Source organism: Ptiloglossa arizonensis, chromosome 1 (genome assembly GCF_051014685.1).
Source record: "Ptiloglossa arizonensis isolate GNS036 chromosome 1, iyPtiAriz1_principal, whole genome shotgun sequence".
NCBI lineage: Eukaryota > Metazoa > Arthropoda > Insecta > Hymenoptera > Colletidae > Ptiloglossa > Ptiloglossa arizonensis.
In genome coordinates this window covers 834,342-858,572 of record NC_135048.1, presented here as the reverse complement: position 1 = coordinate 858,572, position 24,231 = coordinate 834,342, and the positions used below count along the sequence as shown (strand labels likewise).

Here is a 24,231-nt window from a genome sequence, read left to right as displayed (position 1 = left end):
ACACACGTTCTAAGACCCCCTAGGACCGCTGAAGGAGAAAAAGGTGGGACAGGGACGGGCTGGGTACATTTATTATCTACGAAGGTGCGGCACCTTTTCCACCATTCAGACCGCGATTCGACATGCGGAAAGCAAAAGGAAGGCGTAGGAAAGCACCGACTCCCTCTGCGACATAACGGACGGATGATACAGACGAGAATCAATGCTTGTATACGTGTGATACATTTTCCCAATTTTACTTCGGGCGGGGCGGGGAAGGGGGGAGGGGGGTATACTTGATCGCAATTTCTCTTCACAGATTTAATTTTAGAGTTACGCGTCTCTCGAGTAATATGAATTAGAATTCGGCGATACACGCCACAACTTTGACGTTTCTACCTTTCCATTAATTGTCCCAAAAAATGTTCCTTCTACTTCTTAAATAGTACGATATTAATTATTTGTACAATAACAAAAATAATTACTTACATCTAGAGGTAATCTAGTGAGATTCTCGATTTAATCCGACTTCTTCACCAAAGTATTTGGACTAGCTACTATTTACTATGGTAAATCTGATTCTCGTGTAAGTCTCGTATTTTCAACTCAACGTTATTATAAATAATCCATTTCTCATCATGCTTGCTTCAAAAATTGTCTCCTCGTTGCGTTTGTAGAGCGAGTCACAAATGGAAATGCAGCCCGTCAGATTTCTTTCCGTTAAATTGTGAGGAACCCATACATCAAAACGGTTCTTGTATCCAAGCTTCGCAAAATGTCCGTGGATGCTGGTTTTTGATATTTTTAATATTTTTGTTAACTCACGAGTCGTATAGCGTAGATTACTCTCCATCAGTGATTTGATCTAGTCTTTGTCAGTGGTGGAGAATCTACCCAGGCGTTCTCCATCATTAAAGTTGAAATCATCAGCTTCAAACCTAGCAAACCATTTCCGCATAGTTCTTTCAGCTATAGCACCTTCATCATAAACAGTACTTCTTTTTTGCTGCTTGCGTAGTAACTTTGCTTTTTCAAAGAAAGAAAAGCATCAAATGCTTATTATAATGCATTTGGATTCCTTCCATATTCAAAAGCGTATAAAACTAACAAAAATTAATGTTTCCTGAGCAAAGCTTTTTCCTAAAGGTGCCTGAAACATCATTCTAATATATTCAGATCTCTCGTAATACCACCTGCCGAAAATCGGCACGAACTTTCCAGGCAATCCAATACTTGTCCTTACAATACCGGGCATAATGCTCCAGCTACCCGCAAGGACACCATTTGACCTGTTCTCTCCCCCGTTCTCTCTTTCTGACCCTGTCACCGGTTCTTACCAATTTCTCCTTAGCAGACATCAGCCCTCTCAAAGATTCAGGCAACGTCATGGTTCCTTATTATCGCTTGTCTTGCATTTTACGTCACTCGCGGCATCTCCTCTAATGCATTTATAAAAGAATACAAATAGTTCGTGTCACATTGCCGGGCAGACGGTATTAATCGAGCCGTACTACTCGCATACTACCGATCACTATACGCACGAAATATATTTCTGAGATCGATACACCCAATTTTCTCAATTTGCGTATCGTTGGAAGTGTCGCTTAATTATACGTTAATGCGTATCGTAACGTGCACTGGCATGTCCGTGTAAACGTGACGCGATAAAACCCATGATCGCGTATCCACTGCGCGATAACTACATCGTCTCTGGCTGGATCAAACACGAGGATAAGTAATTCGTCTCCGGATCAAGCACGTACCGAAAATCGAATTCGCGACCCAGCTCCATTTTACAATTTGCTCACCAACTGCTCTAACCATTCTAATAGTCCTTCGTCGATAAAACTTCGCCCATCTATTGTTTCTCATCCAGAAATTCTTGATCGTACCAGTTATCGTAACCTTTCGAGCCATCAAGATAGCAATCGTCTCTGCGAAAGATGTTTCAACTTGTCCAATCGCGATTCCTGAATCTCTTCACTCACTGATCGATTATGTCTCTTCGGGGAAGCTTCCAATGAAGGATCGTATTCGCTCGTTTGTATCTCCGTCGTTGAACCTTCGCGCGGACGGTTACTCATGCTCATTACGTTTACCTCGCGTATAATGTAGCAGTACGTCAAATCACCACGTGCGTCACCGAATGTACATACATGTACAGTGTATATATTTTATGACGTATAGAAGTAGTTTATTGTTCGCCACCACCAATCGTTTATTAATCACAGTCAACCACTATGAACGTAATAAAAGAAAGAAACTGTATCAGAACATGTAGAACGTGTAGACAAACATCTTCGATGGCTAACTCAAGACTGCTTCTTTTGAATCCTGTGGCAGATCGAAACCCGTTGCAATTCATCTGTGACGTCATTTGCGACTTCAGAATACCAAACATGCATATCCCGAGGATCACATTTTTCTCGATGCGACCGCACACGCTGCGTATAGTCTTAGACATAACTTTAATCATTTACGTTTTTGCAATTATCGAGTGGCTACACTTAATATTTTATAAAGCCTCTTCTAAATCAAAGGGAGTCGGTTCGGGCCTTCCCTTATGAGTCGGTCCAACGAAACGAGTCAGTAGATGTAAACAATTAAATACATGTGATCGACGCGTGGACAGAATAGAGCTGATTTACACTTTCTAGATTCTGATATATTAGGAAATTATACACTATTTTTCTTAACAATAATTTGTCCGCTCTAATGTGGTATTATTACTCGTTGTCGATATAATTATATCTAAATGACAGGATAAATAAAGGTACGAAACAAATTACAAACAATTAATGTTTTTTCATTTCGAATTCAATTCGCAATCAGTGGTTAATTCCGGAGTATTATCAGAATCGTTTCATTTTATGATGAATAATTAAATAGTCGTTTTAATTATGTTGTCTAACTGCCAAAATTTATCTTCAATGTTGGTAATGACAAGTTAGAAACATTTCTTCCAATCTTTAATTATCATTACATTCACTGCCTCAGGGAAAGAATTTGTCAAGGCTACAAACTTAAAAGTAACATTTCTTTACTGGACACACTACTTACTTATATGACGGGTACAGTTATATATAATTGCGATACCCGTGCTGGTACGGAAGATCTTCCACAATTTTCTTTCCATCGATCTGTAATATTATTATTTGTAGGTATAATATTTCCTTCGTAGTACGATAATTTCTTATTTCCTCGCCTCGTAATCAAAGGAAACAATATCGTACTCGAGATATGAGATTTTATATGGTCCAAAACGAATGTATCGACTCTGCGGTATTTGAATTCTGTTACTCGAAGTGAGGGACTCGCTCGTATGTAAACGCACAGGACTTTTCTCAGTAGGGATGCTGACCAGCACATTTTAGGATGACGTTGCTTCGAAAGAGATATTTGCTTTCGACTCGGCAAGTTCTTTCTAATTGATTACACGCATCTTTTCACGCGTTCTATTCAGCCCATCGCTTCTCTTTTGATCCCTGAGAGGCCGATATTGATTGCGTCTATCAACGAGTAAACGCAACGGACAGGCGGAGATCGCTTCGTGTGAAACGGGTAATTCACTGATCGACATTAGTCGTGTGTCAACGAACGTTGTGTATCCGCTTCTGTTTATGTCATCTACGAATTCACAAATCAAGTAACTGTGATAAGTAATTCGTGACCATCGATTAATAATAAACGATACATTCAAGTAATCATTTGTATATCGTTAATAATTTATAATTTAATAGCCGTAACTATAGTTATATCTTACCGTAAATTATATCAGAGGAAGATGATAGAATCGCATTAATAAAATTCACTTTCTTGAAGTAGTAGTTAATTACCGTATCAACTTCTTCAAATCTGAAACTAAATAGCTAGGGCCTAAAACAAAATATCTAAGTTTTCTTTCAAGCAAATTTAAATACGAGACTTAATCGAAAATTCTTCGTTCCTAAATATTTCTATTGAATGTTTAATAACAACAATTTGCAAATATTAACAAATATTTTTATACACAGTTACTCGTTAAAATTGTTTAAATGCTCGCTACTAAAACATTAAATAATAAAAATATACACGTTAGACTCACGTTTCGAAGATAATATTGTAAAGATTATGTACACGTGTATATAAAAATTGAAACGAATCGGATAATATTTATAATGTTATGAAAAATTCGTTGTAAGCATTTGCTGAATAACGGTCACAAAAGTATTCAAACGCTTGTATTACCATTTATTATTTTTAGATTTACCTTATATTAAAATTTACTTGACTCACCTCTCGTTTTAATAAGATTAAAACTGAGACGTTCTTCCACGGTATACACTAACTTTCACGTGACATTTACGCCCACAGTATTTTATATTTTTATAAACTTTACGATTCACTAGTAATATTTACTTAGACTTAAGTTTTTCGGGAAGTGAGAAATAAGTAATTCTAAAATTTCTGAAAAAGAAACACTGGTCAAGATGCATATCATACGTCGCAATAGGTGCCGGAAATGAATACAAGTTAAATTTGAGACAGAAGCTTACACGACCGTTACAGGAGTAAAGTTTTCTGTAACAGAAACGAATAGGGAATTCTTGGTGGTGATCTCTTTGGCGGCACCTTTGCCGGCCCGTCCGCGTTTTCACTGTAACAAACGAAAGAATGGAAGAATACCTCTGAGCTAAGTTGCATGTACAATAAAGCCGACGGATACTCCTCAGTTTAAATTCTAGTCACATCACGGCGGCACTGTACGGCGAACTCGGTCAGCCTGAAAAAACATTCCCTTTTATTTCATGACAATTTATTAATGCTACATGAACATTGCATTAATTCATGCGCGTTAATTCTTTATTTTAAAATTGAAATTCAGAGTCACCAGTTTTATTTAACCGACGGTCGGTAGAGAATTATTATTTGCAAATTGTCATACTCAAACGGCCTGTATTAATCAAATTTTTAATATTCTATTATTTTCTAGTAAATTTTCTAGTATTCATTTCTAGTAAAATTGAGTCTAAATTACTTGTTACAATTATAATTTTTTCAAGTTAATTTTAGTTGACTGAATTAATTCGAAAAATAAAAGATTTTGTAATTCATTACAGTTATTCAATCTTTGATCATATATTTAAGCAAAACTAAACAAAAATTTTCAAATAATTATAAGTTAAATACATGCTTTCTTCGTCCTGAAAAAATTACTTTTCAGCACTTACATTATTTTTTATAAGATTCAATTAAATTTCAATTAAAATTAGTCTAAACAAGATTATGGAACAATCTCGTCAATTCGTTGATTATGCTCTCATGAAGATGCAATGAGATATATACAAATTTTTATTTTGAATTAGTGTGTACTATATCGATACAGGAGCGACATCTGACTTTGGAATAAACATAAACAGTGGTGGGGATGATTAGATTTCTTAAATCTCGTGTTGAAGTTCAATCTTTGAGCGAAGAAGTGCTATATTTTAAAATACAGTAACTCTCCTCGGATCTAATAACAAAAAAAATGTGCAAAGAAAAAACTTCTGACAGCTTCGTAATCGTTTAACACCTTTCCCCCTTTTTCATAATTTGTGCTTTGAACCCAACACCTTTATTTTGACCAATTGGACCTAAAATTATGCTGTGATAACCGAAATATTAGTGGCAGTCAACATGTTAAATGGAGCTGATGAAGATGTCAATGATTTATGATTTTCCTTGTATGAATTAGTAATTGGTATGAAACAGTTAACAATAGGCACAGTATTCTAAATTGAATTTTCAAGCGATTGAAGCGATCCCAACCGCAATCTATTGGCCACAAAGTTTAAAGTAATATTATTACAAAACTTGGAATAGTATAAGTAAATGGGAGTTACGTTGTTATCAAACTTGAAGTAACGTTATGAGATTTGTATACGATGTACGTATAAAAAAAATACTTTTTTCTTAATTTTCATTATACTTTACAATTTGTCCATAAAAATATTACATAAATTGTTACACTTCTCTTACTAAAATCATGTAGAGAGTGTCTCCAATAAAACAGAATCTAGCGTACTATAGATCTATTGTTTGATGTTCAAATCGTTGAACTTCAAACATGTTTGTCCTAAAACATTCAAATCGTTAAACTTCAAACATGTTTTTTCAAATTGAAGAATAAGTTTTTTTAGAAAGTACTTATCCGATTCACTTTAAAGTTATATGTGTGTGTGTGTGTGTGTGTGTAAAAATAAGTTTGGAAATTTAATTTGTAATTATCTATTATCTTCCTCTTTATGCTTTGCTTCTAATCGAACTGCCCCTACCATCAGGCAATAAGAATGTCACACGCGTCGCAACCTTACGCCTATAAAGGCATAAATTCATGCCATAACTAAAAGTTTTTAATTCTTTGTAAACAATTATTGGAGCATATTGTTTGGTTCATCTTGATATACTACTTACAAAAATAAATAAATTTTTCCCTCGCTCATTGATTTGTAGTTATCCCCACCACTGTTTCTTTTCATCCAGTACGGGACAAGCTATCGTACAAAATTGAAATATTTCATTTCTGGAAATTACAGAAATCCATTCAATTTTTAGAATAGACATTATAAAGTAACTAAACTCGGTAAAATTACTTTAAATTACTAACATAAACAGCCTTCCAATTCAATATGAATCTCATAAAAATAGATAACAAAATATGTTTATAATATTTGTAGATTTTTTTTGTGATCAGCAAATGTTTTTTTTACTGTGTCTACATTTTGTATATTCACTGATATTTAATTATTATACCAGTGTATAAGATTAAATCAAATATTTGTATTATATTTCAATACTAAGCAGAATATTGAATTAATTTATAATATGTCAGAGTCTAAAAAATTGTTCCGAAAATAACTGTTTCAAACAATTATGTAATAGTATTTGGCAAAACAGTTACGAAAAAAAGAAACATCGATTCTCGTTACGATTTTAATGTCGGTTCTCATATCGGTTTTACATTGATTTTTTAATAATTTTATATCGATTCTATATCGATTCCTTAACAATTCTTTGTCGGTGCTCTATTGATTCTATAACGGTTTTAGTATTGATTCATTACAGAATAAAACTGTTAAAAGTGTGACGTGTGTATATGTTATTAACATGTATGGGATATGTATATTGTAAACGTTATCTATCGATGGTATCAATTCAATAGATACCAATTTTCCAGTTTTGTTTGAAGGTATCAAACATTTGCCGAATTGAGTTGACATTGATATTAGCATGTTGTACTCGTTAATATTTTTTGAAATATACATAGATACAATTCAAATATTAATTATCATTGAGACGTCAATAACACAATAATGTAGCTGTCTACCGATAGGCTTGTGGATTAACTTTGAATAAATCTTTGTCCAGATAATCGTTTAATTTTGTTGTAATTATTTGTCACGTGTTTGTATATTTACACCATTTTTTAATTTTGAAAACCAATCCCTCAATTTTGTATAAGTTTATTGTCTGACTTCATGTTAGTATCATTAATTGGTAAACAAATCGTTGATTTGATAACCAAATGTTGAAAAAAAATGATTTTTTTGTTAGTAATTGCTACAAAGTTAAATGTGAAATGTACCACAATAATTTTCAAAGTATAAAATTTTAGCATAAGTATTATTGTCATCGTTGCATTTCTTATTACTGCTTTCCTTTAAATTTGGAAGATTCGGTAGATCAACCGTAGGTAACATTAAATTACATTTGACATTTAAACTGATTGTCGAGTGTTATCATCGCTTCTTTTATCTCTGATAAATTGTCAACATAATTAAGCAAGTATCAAATTTGATGCAATTGTCGGATATAAATACGATCAACAGAAGTCATAAATTGTTTGAAAACATTCACTAGAAATACTTGATTACAGTATTAATTTGTAACATATATGTATTAGTAGTATTTAAGTATCTACCGTCCAGTTCCATTACTAAATATCATATTCAGTATGCTGAGAGGTGGTGCGTTACTTTTTGTTATAACAAATACAGTTGGTTTCAACGCACAACTTCTATACTTCGACAAATAAAATGATAATCAATATGGTCGGAAAATATTTCTAAGAGATTCAGCAGTATGACTTACGAAAGAATGTATCTAAGGAATTGTCACGCGAATGAAGATGAAGATTCTCGACAATCAATATGTCATTATATTAACATTCTGTGACAACACGAACATATCATCCTTACTGGAAAAAAGCTGCTGGAAAGAAAGAAAAATTCCTCGTCATCTTTCAAAGAGTAGATTTATATTAATTTATTTATCGTATTTTTAAATCTATAATACATATTTTATATGTTTGTATATATATATATTCAAAAGACTCACCTTTCAGGTGTTTACTTTATATTTCGATAAGTGCCCTTTTATAATTTTAAACACATTTACTGTACACAAAGTATGCGACACGTGACATTCCATTAACAAAGCGTCCCTCACTCCTGAAGTAAACTGTTCAATGATGACAGAAATATCGAGGCACGTTATATTTTAGAAACATGGAGAATAGAAATAGGTTACAAAAATTTCGCCGTCCATGTTCATTCGGTCAATACGTTATTACTTTTTAAATTGTGCGTTACTACAAAGATGTTCGTGTTTCGTGCTTGTCGAATGTTCAAGCGCATTGATTCGAGTAATTTTTCAAGCAGAAGTAGAAACAGCTTTTACGGTACTTAATTCTACATCGTGAAAACGATCTGCAGGTAAGCAAACAGAACAGTGAAGTAATCCCTGTTGAATAGTGAGCGATGGAAACGCGAGCAGTTTCCTGTCATAACAGACGTCTTCTTAACGTCTTCCTCGTTCATCCTGCCTACGAAATGTACACGCGAGACATGTCAGGAATTGGCATCAAATCGAGCATAAGATTCAAATTCACTTACGAATCATTGAATACCAAACGCAACAAATGAACGAAGAAGGAGAGGAGCTGGAAAAGCTCATCGATGTCGAGTATTGATCCCCGTGAAGAATACAATAGATTTCACCGGGATACTCGATTGGATGATAATGGGACACAAATGGGACAATAGAGTCGACTTAAGGGCAAACGTTTCCTAAACGATTGTAGTGGTCATCCTTTGGCTTATTTCTGTTGTACATTATTCTGAATGTCTTCTCTGTTATTGGGGAAAAGCAGACGCACGAATTCTTCCTTCATTCTCTCGACTACGTAAATATGAACAGACCAAGGGAAGATAGGTTTCAATCAATACTTTAAACGCAATGCGACGTAAAAGAGGATATAAAAATCATTTGAACACTTCCTATGTCCCATCGACTGAGCCTACCGAATAGCGAAACAAAATATCGTTGAATACTTTTTTTATAAATTCTCTTGTATAATATTATATACAGGATAAAATTATAAAGAAAGAGGGAAACAAGAACACATTATTTTATTTGTTTTGAGCATAATAAAATGATTAAAAGAGTATTAAGGTTGACTGTAAGAAACTAGATTTTTAGGGAATTAACATGTCCCCGAATGGCAGCTAATATTTTATATTAAGAAAAAAGAAAAAATATATTTCATAATTAATATTACTATATATTAGCTTCGGTTGCGTTAACAACAAACATTATTGATGACTTTGTATAAAATTTTAAAAAAGATACACGATTGAAAAATATATTCCAATTATGTTTATGTAATTCGATACGTTCTTATAAATTTGTCGTTGTTTTGTAGTTTCATCATTCGTACAGTGCCCCTGTAATTTTTCCTTTTAGACGTCAATCGTTAAGAACAATTGACGAGAATTAATTTCTTACGCTTAACGATATCCCTGATCATAAAGTGATAAGAAAGTGATAGCACATGAGAGTACATGATAAATTCCAATAAAACGTTTACTATCGTTGATGCGAATATCAATAATAAAATATTTAATGATAAGGTACCCTCCTATTTAAAATTTGCATCAATTTGATTTCGTAGGTGATGAAACTTTGACTCCATGTAATGAAGACACATTTTGAAAAATATCATGATCGTTAATGACAAAAACCTGATCAAAGGTTATGTAGGATTTTTCAAAAACGCTCACTTATCCCGTAGTAAAGTACAATAAATAAAAACAGTACCAAGAATGTCGAGCAAACGACAGATAAATTTTGTAATTATTAATAATAACGAAGAAAAAATTTGATTATAAAATGTAAACTAAAAGTATGTATTTGAGAGAATCTTTACCATCTTTCAAAGAGTAGATTTATATTAATTTATTTATCGTATTTTTAATTCTATAATACATATTTTATATGTTTGTATATATATATTCAAAAGACTCACCTTTCAGGTGTTTACTTTATATTTCGATAAGTGCCCTTTTATAATTTTAAACACATTTACTGTACACAAAGTATGCGACACGTAACATTCCATTAACAAACTTCGTACTTATTATTATAGCTGTTCGTGTAACATTTGTAAATAAAAATTATATCTTAAATTTAAAAATCGCGTGGAACACCTACAACGAACCCTTGTAGATAACAAATCTATATTGTTCGATAAACTATGATTTGTGGTTTTCGACAATAAGAAAGGAAAACATCATGAAACAAATTTTAAAAAATCTCTGTTCCTCTTTCTTTTGTAATTATTTAGTTTGGGGGAGAATACTTCGATGACCTTAATCTTCATATGTTGTCAAGAACATGATTTTGAACAACTTCTTTCTCTAAAACAATCAATGGTCGTATTTTGCGAGATACATACTTGCCAAAAACTATTACGATAATTATTCAGTACATAAGATATTGCGCATACACACATAGTATCTTTGTCTGCTGCGAACGGCATGCAATGAATACTAAAGCATTGGCTAGTATTTATTGTGATAGTATTAATATTTATGAATTTACCCCTTTGTCCTGTACAACTTTTGTGAATAATGTTTCTTCGTATGTTTAAAAATAAGATATATTCAAAATGATCTAATTTATTCGGGCATCCTGTATAGTGTAACATTAATGTATTTATGTAAATATTTTTTGTGCGTTTATATCTAAGGGAGGATTATCTTCAAAATGTCGAAGAATTGTTCCTGAAAAATATTTATTTAAAAAATGTAAAAAACAAATAATCGATCGTTACTTCGAAATTACCAAACATCCTTATCGACGGAAATTTGCATAATCGTACCTTGAATGGAACATATGTAGTTGCAATGACAACGTGACAATGTTATGATCTCCAGGTCGCTGTGGTGACGAATCCGATACGGAAAGTGAACCTGGCATTCCTTTGAAGCGAAAGCAACGCCGAAGCAGAACCACGTTCACTGGTGAGCAGCTAGAACAACTGGAAACTGCCTTCCAACGCGCTCAATATCCAGATGTTTATGCTAGAGAAGAACTAGCTCAAAGGACTGGACTCACAGAAGCTCGAATTCAAGTGAGTATTGCACTCTCTTCTAAATATCGTTTCACACAATTAAAGAAATACTGTGTTTACACACAGCGAGCAGTTTCGTTGTTGTTTCGCTTTCTTTACGAGTTTTCCTACACGTATCGACGTGAAGATAATTATCTACATTAATTAAACAAGAACATAAATAATGTAATTTCGAAAATGTATTTTTGATCGAAATAGAATTTAATATTCCGTGGAACAAATTGCATAAAATATCTGAACAAAACAAATTTGTTTCTATTTGGCTATATTGTAAGTAACATAACTTATTACTGTATTGTGTCAAATTAAGCTTTTACAGATTTTGTACAAAACTGTATATTAATATGAGATATATGTAATGAATTTTATTAATGGAAATATAGGGTAAAAGTACCAATTACACTTAACCTTCCAATTTTGAATTAAATGAAACCAATATCCTTCGCTTTTTCCATTTCTGAACACACGAACGTTACAGAAAGCTAGCTTTTTTATCGATACAATTTTACGACTACACGAAATGTTTACAAAATTCTCAATATCAATCGAAATAAAGAAAGAGATCCATGAACTAATTACTATATGCTGAAAAAAGGAAAAGACTTACAAGGGACATTACTTAAGTGTAAATTACCGATTTTAATGAAACGTACATACGATATAGTTTTTAGAAAAATACTTGACACGTATCTTTTTTTATCCGATATTATCCATATCTAGGGGGTGAAATCAACCCTCAAAATTGGGGGCAAAAAAATATTTTCCTCGAAATTTCGAAAATGATGAGACCTAGAAAAAAGTTGTTTAAAAAAAAGATTGCATACTTTATATAACGAATTTGACCTCTCAAGCCGTTTTGCAAAATATCAATTTATTTAAACAGTATGTTGACAAATTTTCATTTTTTTGGTGACATCTAGGAAATTTCCTTTGTGTCGACACTAGCTGCCATGCATTATTCATTGTCGAGCAAAACTACGTGTTACTTTTACTGAATAAAATTTATTATATTATAAATTGTGTTGGACAATTTATGTTGTCAAAGGACCAAAATTAATAAACACGTAAAACAATCCGAACAAAATCGGTGAAGCAGACACACATGCCAGAAGTTAAGGGTTACAGGTATTGTCTAACGATCATCGATAGATCCTCTAGATTTCCAGCAGTAATATTTAAGCAGGTGCGGTGATAACCGTAGTTTCTCTGCAGAATATTTAATCAGGTATGGTGACAACAGCACTATTCAAAGAACGGATTTCTTTATTTGGTATACCATTGACAATTACGACAGACCAAGGGACACAGTTCGAGAGTGTTTTGTTCGCTGCTTTGGTTAAAACCATAGGGGCGAAACGTGTACGGACAACTCCTTACCATCCAGCAGCGAATGGTTTGATAGAAAGGTAGCATAGAAATCCTGAAGACAGCACTAACGTGCAACTCACACATCTCATAGGTAGGCGTACTCCCAGCCATTTTATCGGGACTCAGGAATGTCTACAAGAAAGATATTGAGGCATCGTCTGTGAAGATATTGTTTAGGATTGCTATACTGGGCGATTTCTTTTATTCCTTGAAGGATCAACCATACCCAGAAATTTTTCTTGAAAAACAGAAAAATTATGCGAGCGATTAGACCGAACCACCGTATTTCATAATAGAGTAAAAATGTTTATACACAAACCACCGTATTCTCGCCATTGTAAAGCGGAAAGAAGACTGGACGACAGAAGATTTGTCGTGTTAATAGACGGTGAAGAAAAAATTATATCGATTGATAAATTATATCAGTTGTCTTTGTTCTTTTTCGCAAAGTTCACTTATCACTGAATTGGCAACCTAGCAGCCAGTTGCATCAGTTGTCTCGTTCACGGATATCCATCTATAACTGTTTCAATATTCTTACAAATTTTTTGAATGGTTATATTAAAGCATTTTCAAAACATTTCTCCATATCGCATTATTCAAGCATCACCAGGGCAAATCGATAACTACCATAGCCTGGTACATACATATTTGCATAAAAAATATTGTTTTTCGATGTAGATACTGTCGAACAGTATCAGTCGTATTAATATCGCTAGTCGCTGTATAGCAGCAATCAACATTTCTTTTGTGCTCCACAGTGTCCACGTGCTGTCTCATTTGAGATTTTCTTTCGAATTTGATGTCCTTGTCAGAAACTTAACAATATATACACTTTGCCCTCCCGCAACGATGTACAGTACTGTCTCGTTATAAGTCATCTGTTCAGGGGACAAGAACAACCCACAACGAAACAGTCCTCTTCTTTATGGACCTTCTGTTGCTTGCCGCGGCGAATGCGACAGACTGCCAGTGAGCGAGAGGGCGTATGACGACGACAGGCCATAAATCAGTGATCAGAGAATATGCTTGTTCTTCAGGTCAAGTCACCAGCTACCAGTCGTTGGAACCAATTTCTGTATGCATCTTCTGATACTGTGCCATCGCTAAGAAAACAGCAAATTGATTTGAAAGTATGCAATGAATCTGTTCTTTACTTGCATTCGTACAGAATACAGAGTATTAAACGTATACAGAGTGAATCACGAGCAACAGGACCCCGAAACATCTCCATTATTCATTACTGTAGTTAAAAGTTTCTCTTAAACAAAATTTCACTTTTTGAAAAGACACATACAATGATAAGAGAAACAATTTTTCAAGGTCCATTTTTTTTTTTTTTTTTAAAGATAATTTCAAGGTCATCGGTGGTTTTCTTAAAATGAGATCGTATATTCTTTTGATTATAGTATGTTGTAGCCGATATTAATACGAATTCATCATTCTATGACTCTGAAGTAACCTTGGACTGAGCAATTTAGATATAATTAATGAAAGTATTAACTTATAAAATTACATGATTTGAATCAAATTAAATGTTCAAACTTGTGACCTTAAACATTAATCGATGCATGTAATCGACCTATAAGATTTCAATAGTTGTATCGATCCATTCTCACGAAATATTTGTACAAGGTTTTTCAATTTTCTCCACAAGAAAAAATTAAGTGCAATATGATCAGGTAAACGTGTCGGTCATGATATCGGTCCGTTATGTTCAACTCAACGATTTGATATTTAATGTTCAAAAATTTTGTTGCCAATTTCGTTAATTATATCTAAACTTCTCAGTTCAAGGTCACTTCAAGGTCACAGAATGTTCGATCGATGAATTCATATTGACATTGGCTACAATATACTGTAATAAAAAAGTACATGGTTTCATTTTAAATCGCCGATGACCTTGAAATCATGTTTAAAAAAAATGACCTTGAACAATTTTTTTCTAGTACCGAATATATCTGTTCGAATAGTGAAACATTATCTTCAGAAATTTTTTGATACAACGATAAATAACGAAATTACTTCAGGGCCTTGTTTCTCGTGATTCATCTCGTATAAGTATTTATATATAGTTTGATCGAATAATATGTACAAACAGGGACGATATAATTCCTTCTGAAAAAATAAAACAAAAATATACGATCAAATTTTTCCTTTCGGCTTAGCTTTCAAGAAAATCGAGTTTCAAAATTCGCTGCGTACGTATACTGATTCGATTGAGATAAAGTTCGTCGAGCGACGCATGTAGTACCATAAACGTGTTTATAAATAATGCCTATACGATACCAAACAATTAGTTTTCATTCAAATATCATGGCGATAAATTACACGAACAGGGAGTGCGTTGTCACGACACGGGCTTTGGGAGCCTGTAATTGTAATTTACTTGCTACATTTTCATTGTTACAAACAGCGATATCTTAATCGGCATATTCTCTATCGAAAAACAATTCAAATCGTGGCGCGAAGTCTTGGAACATAGATCTTTTGCACCGTGACGTATGAATCGGCAAAACTTATCGATGACAATGTTTTGGAAGATGTTAACAACGATCCTGTAATTGGTGTGGCGTCATCGTCAGTGATAGGAGACGAGTGATGTAACACGAATGCATGCATTATCAACACGTGATTACATACCGTGAATAACATTTTCACATTAGTTATTTGAACGATACAATATAGTAGTGATTCACGATGTATATCGTACATTTTATAGATAGATGATACACAATTCTATAAGTATGATAATTTCAATCGTCCAATTAATAAAACGATTTTAATCGACAATTAATAAAATTGTCCATAATTTAATGTTTCTACAATGTCCTATAGAAATCCACATGCAACGAAAGAAACTCATTTCCAAGAGAGGTTTACTATAAATACATGTATGGGTTGGAATAGTCGGTAACCGCAAAAATTTATTTTTCAATTTTCTTCGCGAAGACTTGTCAACACTGTTAGACGATGTGTCTTAGGTTATTAAACAGCGATTGATCTTCCCGAGAAGTAAACAGATTTCTAAACGACAATTGTCTTTGTTGGATAGGACGTGGAAGAACGATCGCTTGTCTTTCAAGGTCCCCAGACCACGTATCTTTGAACTTCTATTTACAAATGTACAAAGAAAAAGTGTAAAGTAGAGATATTAAAAGCCAAAACCAATTGATGTAAGCAACTAATCACGCATTCGAAGAATTGAGAAATCAAAATACATCGTTGAAGGTTCGTGCATTAATAATTTGTCGAATACATCTATGCATTCAACAACGAAAGCAGAATGGTTTCAACAGTCCTGTAATTAATAAAATAAAATTTTATGCATTAAAAATTGTCTTTATATTTTTCTTTGAATTTAGTAGCTTTCGAATGCTGTGTAGACATTATTTACAGTACAAGCACGATATGCAGTGCGCGTCATTCGACGAACCGTACCTTAGTCGTATCAGCATACGATTTTGAAAGTCTATTTTCTCGAAAATTAACAATAAGCCGAAAGTAAAAAAGTTTTATCGTAAGGAAATTGTCTATTCGTATTAGTCGTAACACGACGATGACATTTTAATGCAATACGCTGTTACTATTGGCCAAGTTGGACACATGTAGAAATCTACTGTGTGACGAAGAACGCGACAAAACAAAACGACAATGTGAGATGCAACGATTGTTTCGTCGATGTATTTCAGATGTGTTTTGTATTTCACTTTGTCTTGTTTTGTTTCGTTCAAGTTCCTTATCAAGCAGTGGATTTCTACACTTGCCCAATTTAGCCAATAATAATAGCGTATTGTGTTGACGTCGCTGTCGCGTTACAACTAATGTGAATGAACAATTTCCCTTTTTCCTATTACCTTTTAGCTTTCAGGATAGTTGTTAACTTCTCATGCGTTTACGATACATATTATTTCGCCGAACTTTTTATAATGTTTGTTACGAGTGAGTTTGAATATAACCAAAGTCCTGTATAAAACGGTGATAAGCTATTAGGTGCGCGTCTGGTAGTAGCATAATTAATTGAATTGGCCTATAGTTAATTTATTCTGTTTATTTGATTATAAATATAAATTTATTAATCTTCCGTTTGGTACAATCACTCGATCTTCGTAACGATATATGTATTAACTCTTCGACGGTTACACAGGTGTCAATAAAATCGATCTTATAGAAAAATGTCATTTACGTCCTCAATGTGGGTTAATCAATCGATAAATCGATGAATTTCGTTTACAGATGTCGCTTACTTCGACAATCGACATTTTACATTTCGATCCAACAATTGTTTCGTTCCTGCGCACTATTGGCAAGAGTCTCAATCGCAACCTGTTGTTATTGTTTTAGGTGTGGTTCAGCAATCGTAGAGCACGACTGCGGAAACACGCTGGCAGCATAGTTCACTCGGTAGCAAGTTTACCATTGACTCCTTGTCAGTATGCAGCGAGTCATGAAATCGCTCAAATACCACAAATACCTCAAATGTCAGCTGGAATACCACAGGTGCCGACAACGTTGCACCACAGTCCAACAACGTTGCAGCAATCAAGCGCCGGTGGTGTTCACCAGGTTCCAGGAACGGTTGCACAGATATCCAGCACCACTTCTGTAACGCAAATACCCACTACGATTAGCAGCGTCCTTCAGGGACACGCGGTGTCTATTTCGGGACATCTTAGTAGTTTTCAAGGTCACCCGATGCAGGTCCCAACAATTCAACCACCTGCGGCTCACGGGGCGCCAACGACACTTTCTCACAATACAGGTTAGTTGCCAAAACTTCTTTCTGTTTTAGCTTCTGTTTGAACCGTCTCTCCTGTTAAAAGTAGTATCGATCGATTCTAAAAACATTGTTTTTCTCGACAAATTGATCGAACTTGCTTTTTTCTATATCGTCAAGATTTTACTCATTATTTGATCACACATTTTTTAAAGAGTTTGTCAACGTTTTTAAATTGCGATATGACTCGTTAAAAAAGTATCGCTTCCGGTATTCACTGTATCAATCTCCAGTAGGTGTATTCAGGGTGTTCGAAAGGAAACAGATAACTTTCCTAATATATTTGGCAGGTTATTCTAAATAAAAAAAGTTATATACACTATGAGTTTTTATCCACTCGTGCTTTTTTTTTGAAAAAATAGATTTTACGTATAGATAATTGAAATAAAATAATAATTTTTTATTTTTCATGTATTTCTTATCTTTTTTTCTTTTTCTCCAAATACAAATCTAGTTGAAGTTTTAATGATCGTTACCACTTCATTTTAATATTAATTTTATTTTTAATGATATCAGTTGGAACACTTTACTGCTCACCCTTAGTTTATATTTTATGCGATACTTTAATAAAATAAAGAACAATTATTTCGAAAGCAAATCAATCAAGACCCATATTGTATACGATCTTGATTCAGAATGATTTACCAAGATATTGGGAAAGTGATTTGGTTTCCTCCTGGAATATCATGTATAACGTATCTTTTTGAGATCTAAATATTGCATTACGATAATATGAGCAAAATTAAGCAAAAAGAAGTAACAGGCATCGAAAATACAGCATAAAGCAAAATATTAATATTTCACCTGTTTCATATCATAAAACTTCATCCACTTTTAATCCCTTTGACTTGTTCTTGTCTTCACAGGATAAGAGTGAACTAAAAATGGTGGGGAGAACGATGAATTCTCGATGTGAAAGCCAAATCGATCTTTCAGTAAATAAATACCATTTAAGACTTGATGAAAAATCAAATGTTTCTGCAAGTGTTTTACAATTTCGCAAAAATTGTGGACTGATCATTCGGAGTGAATCATTTTTTTTATTGGCAATGCGGCATTACTCATCTAAGGAATAGTGCACAATTTGAGACTATTTACCATTCACTGAAAACTAGTCCAATATATTTTACACCCAATTAATAGGTTGCACATTTATAACACTGCGTAATAAATGAGAAATAATCGTCTCTTTTGAAATTCGGAAGGAATTTCTCAATATTGTATTTTTATAATATAAAATATATTTCTCAATATTGTACAGGGAACGGTTAAATGATGCATATACTTAGCAATATGTTTGCGTAGGTTGTGAAGAAATACTTCTCTAAAGTGTAACATCAACATTATCGTATGGATAAAAAAATTAGATAAATTTTAAATGCAATTATATTAGGTTGCTAGATACTCTAAATTTAATATTACTTGAGACTGTATAATCGTGAATGATCAGTTATTATATTCAAAATGAGGACCTATTAGATGTTGAAACAATCTTTACATAGGAATGATGTTCAATTTTAGGAAACAGCGACTGGTGCAGAACACAGCTTGGATGGGGACAATTTGGTCACTTCCAAGGAGAATATACATCAAGTCATCAACATTCTTCGCATGCTAGTCATACTGGTACGTCCACTTCTAGTGCTGTGAATTCTCCATCAACGGTTGAGTGGTACGATCAGGGTTACGATTATTCTCAACATGCTCAGCTCAATTATCATAGGAGTGCAGGAGGAATATTTTGAACAATGTCGATTCAACCAATACTAGTAAAAATTAATTTGAGAACGCTTAATGTTCACTATGGATTTACTTCATTTTTCTTCCTTTGATAGTTTCCTGCATTTGTGTAAATATATAAGATTTTTAAGAAGAGATTTATTATAAATTATGTAAATAAATATATTCGAAATACAACATTGTAGGAATAGTAGGTATGTAAGTTATTTCTGAGCAAAACTCAATAATGTTCAAAGAACAAATGACATTCTAAAGCGGTAAATATCTCATATTTAATATTTATTTCATTGAATTATTTTGCTTTATAAATTATGGTACTTATACTATTTATAAATTGCTAATAGGATACTAGGTAGAAGAATTTCAAAATTTTAGGTTAACATCGTTATTACTATACAAACGTCGTTGACGCATTTTCTATATCAATGTACTTGGTTCACGATAAAGCGTAAAACAGAGCTTAAGAATAATACTTGTACTCATTTTGTAAATATATCAATGTAAATATTATATTTTATATATGCTGCTAATATAAATAACACTGATGTAATATATGTCTCTAAAATATGTACAATATAAAGAAAGTATTTTGTTAATTATCAATCCATTCTATTTATAGATACTCTACGCATCATCGATCATGTAGATAAACTTTGTTTATTATAAAACAGTATTTCTGAACCTTTTTTGATCACATTCAAATTAGAGAAGAAAATAGACTCGCAAAGAACAATTTATCAATAGAAAATCAAGTTTACAATAATGAATAATAAAAGAATAAAATGGAAATAAGTCAAATTTTATTGCGACTCAATAATGGATTACAAATTTAAACTTCAAAGTAATGTTGCAATCAATTGAATATCGAGAATACTAAACAGCTAATAATACAAATTAAACATATTTCCCATTCTATCTTCATAAGAGTCTTTGCCAATGAATTAGTAAACTACTCACGATGAAAATAGGACCAACAAACTGTATTCAAACTACTTTTAATTATTACGTAGTTCTAAAATTTTCTGAAATGATTTGTACGATTTGTTTTACTACATCTGGAAAACCTCACTATTGGTGTGATGGCATCGATCTATTGATAATACTATCTTGAAGATATAAGAAAAAGGGTCCAACCATGTTGGGTCTTGCAAGGGGTGGAGAGTCGGTAAGATGTATTCTTGTAGTTACTTATTATTGATAAATTCATGAGATTCTGTCATCGATAAGATAGATTGTCGTATTCTCTACAATTATGGCTTCTAATCTAGACTATGCAAATATTAAGTTCCAGTCGGTACAAGACCAGCAGTGGCAAAAGAAAAAGGTAAACATTACACTGTAAAACTCATCTGATGGTTAAACAGGGAACTACCGTACCGGTTGTCTTTCCATTTTCATATTACTTCCAAGATTATCAACTCAAACAGAAATGAAATTAATTACTTTGGTAACAATCAAAATTTCCTCCATACACAGCACAAATATAAACGTGTGTGTACATAAGAGATAGTTCTATCGATAAAATAAATAAATATTTTTTACCCATCTATGTTAGTCGAATAAATGTTTACCCTAATAAACATTTATGTACGTAAACTTTCATTTTTAAAAATTAACACTACGAATAACATGTAATATCTGCATAAATGACTCAAATGAAACTTTTTATCCAGATAATGTACACAAATAAAATTATAACTTCGTTTGTAATTACGAAATGTTTAGGCAATACCAACTTAACGTTAGACATAGAGTTTGTAGAGTTTCTAAACCAAATCAGTCATTCTAAGAATTCTTGTTTGTGTGTCTGTTTCTATGTGTCTCGTGTTAACTTAAAATCTACTGAACCAATATCGATTCGACCCTTAATATTTTATTTTGTGTTGTATATTAGGAAATAGAATAAGTTATTCATTATTGTACTCGTAATCAACGGGGGTAAGTAATGAACGATATATAAATAAAATTTGATTGAACGTTTTCAAACGTAATACAGAAACACGATTAGAAATAGAATAGCTCGCCTTAAAATACTATAAGCTGCATAATAATATGAAGAGTGTTATGAGGACCTGATGAAAATGACGGTGCATCATATTTTGATAACTATTAATAAAAACAAAAGGGATTGTTTATTTATGACTAATGAAATTATTATTATTTTCCTTCACAAGTAAAAGATTGAATTTCATTATTTATACTGTTTGTAATTCTTCTTAAGATTTTATTTGCCTGACGAGAACCGATATCTAAATATTGATCGAAACGTTCGATTTAATATGTCCTTGATTACTTATATCTTTGAAATTATCGAGTTTTACTACATCTAGTATTTTTTACACATAGCAACCGAAGTGTAATTTACCATTCTGCAAAATAGGTTAAAGTCAAAGGTGGACATGTTCAATTCTTCTTTTGTAAGTTAAGCAGAAATTTAAAACAGAAATATAAAAATACAATAATTCGATACTATACTGTGATTGAGATTTTAAACTGTAGGAATGTATCAAAGTAATAATAATAGGATGTTGATATAACAAACAAGATATCACGGTTATTATTATCGCTTTATTGTCATCTCATTTACTCGTTATAACCTAGATAAACACATAAATACATTATCGTAAAATCGAAGTCGATCGAAGAATAATACGCGCCATCCGCGTCAATGATGAATCGATGATATTAATCGACTGGAAATTACCATATTGAATTGTTTCCGATTAAACATTACACTAATATACACACGTTACACAATGATCTATTATCACTATTTATTAATACTGAAACATATATTATAGAAGAAAAAAAGCTGAATTTGCGTTATTACTGTTGAATTTTAAGCCCTGAGCACTAAGATTTACACCGACTATTACTATACGTCGAAGATTACGTCACGGCTTCCTTCAGTTTGTTTTCCAACCATTGGAAATAACAATCGTAGAGAAGTGTCAGGAAATATCAATTTTCTTAAACAATTATCAACGACTATTGTGAATGAACGATTCCTAATCGGGCAAACGATGATTCGTTAAATTCGAATACACAAATATATGACTATTAAATCCAAAAATGTAACAAATTATTGTTACGATTAATAAGAGACAATGTTGAGTTACAAACTCAATAGAAATGAATGCGCAAAGAACATTAGATAACGATACAATAAATAACCTGAAATAAGAGAAAAATCGTTGCATTTATTATTTAATTAGCTATACTATTTACCGATTGTCCTCAAATTTCCTAAGCTTTGCCTGGATATAAACCACGCTATATAATGCGATCACAGATGTACATGTAACTTTGAGAAACAAATAAGAGACACATTTTATACTATTACACGCTTCTCAATATTATTGTTCGTAATACGATATTATTGTCGCTGATTATTGTCGAGCACGTAGTTATATCAATGTTAAAGAAAACCTTTCTGAACATAATTTTATCTTATTAATCGCATAAGACGTTAAACATACTTTACACGTCTAATTTAACTTATCGTCGCTGTTTGGTTTAAAAGAGAAATGTATTACAAAATCAAATTTTGAGATCAAGTGTTAATTATTGAGATAACGTAACAATGTTTTGCTTCCTAATAGCTCCATGAAATTGATACACGAATAAAGAAAAGCACAACAAAAATTACAACTGCATATTTGTAAATACATTAAAATTAAATTCAATTGCTTGTTCCATCTAAGGAAAATTGCCACGAACTTCCTAAACTGTTGAAATTTGTACAAGTTTGCGGATTGCTATTTTAAATGCATACAGTTTGTACATAGATAATTCAAACAACGTAACAAATTTAAACATGGACTGATAGTTCTTATATTGGTTTATACTTCTTAAATATCCATATTTCGTTAACAACGTTTCGTGATAACTTGAACGTTGTTCAGCATTTTATTTCACATATATGATTCGTCGGTTCTTAAATGTATGCTTAAGAAGTTAAATAGAACGTACCAAAGTAAATTCAGTTCAAATGTATTAAATATACAAGCTGTCCTGTTTCCAATCTTCCATACAATTATCTCCAAAGCTACTGGTTTTTCAAAGAAACATTTCATTTGAAATATATTTTGTTTCAGATACATTTGATAGCGAGTCACCATAGGTTTTTTTTACATGGAACCAAATTCACCTTTTTAGCCACACGTGTGAATTATGGTGCTGAAATATACCCTGTTTCAACTATTTCTAAGTCACCATTGGTTTTTTTCCTTTTACCATGGAGCCAGATTCACTTTTTTAGTCACATCTGTGAATTATGCAATAGAGAATCCAACGATCTCTAATACCTTGGTTATACAAAGTCATTCAAACGCAATACCGTAGAATTGCCGCATCAGAAGGAGCAACGAATTAACGAATTCCATATAAAATGCGCAAACAATGCGTAACTATTTTTTAGATAATTAATATCTTGACATTCAAGACAGTGCCTTTAAATTTCTACGTTAAAGAAAGTTTCGCAAGATCAACTAATGAAGTATAAATGGCCTTGAATAACCCTGAATAACTTTGGCTGATCCACGTACTAGAAATTATTGGATTTGTTGTTACATAAGCTGTACGCCCAGCTGAAACAAAGTATATAGTCTTATCTAAAACAATGGAGCTGAGCTTGCAATCCCTGAAATGTACAATAGGGCCAAATTTCATTTGAAATATTTAATCGATTAACCAATAGATTTGGAAATAGTCGCATAGAAATATTAATGCGAGACACCCTGATATCCTGCACGTCATATCATATATTGTTACATAAACATAAATAATTTACTTTATAAAATCTACCGGTAATAAGAAAAATTCGGTAATAAGAATCCGTATAAATGAATAATACAAGCTAGTTGATGATATGCATTAAAAATAATCATTTTCGCAATCTGTTATATATTATACAATAGTTACACCGATCAAA

General features: G+C 32.6%; 1 protein-coding gene across 1 annotated transcript in view; it reads left to right on the top strand.

Moving 5' to 3' along the window:
* LOC143145938 (protein gooseberry-neuro) overlaps window positions 1-19,303 on the top strand; it is an 80,516-nt gene extending 61,213 nt beyond the window's left edge. The window contains exons 4-6 of the mRNA XM_076309796.1: window positions 11,217-11,413; window positions 17,126-17,543; window positions 19,080-19,303. Coding sequence (XP_076165911.1) covers window positions 11,217-11,413; window positions 17,126-17,543; window positions 19,080-19,303 — 839 coding nt within the window. The remainder of the gene's footprint in view (window positions 1-11,216; window positions 11,414-17,125; window positions 17,544-19,079) is intronic.
* The last annotated feature ends 4,928 nt before the right edge of the window (window positions 19,304-24,231 follow it).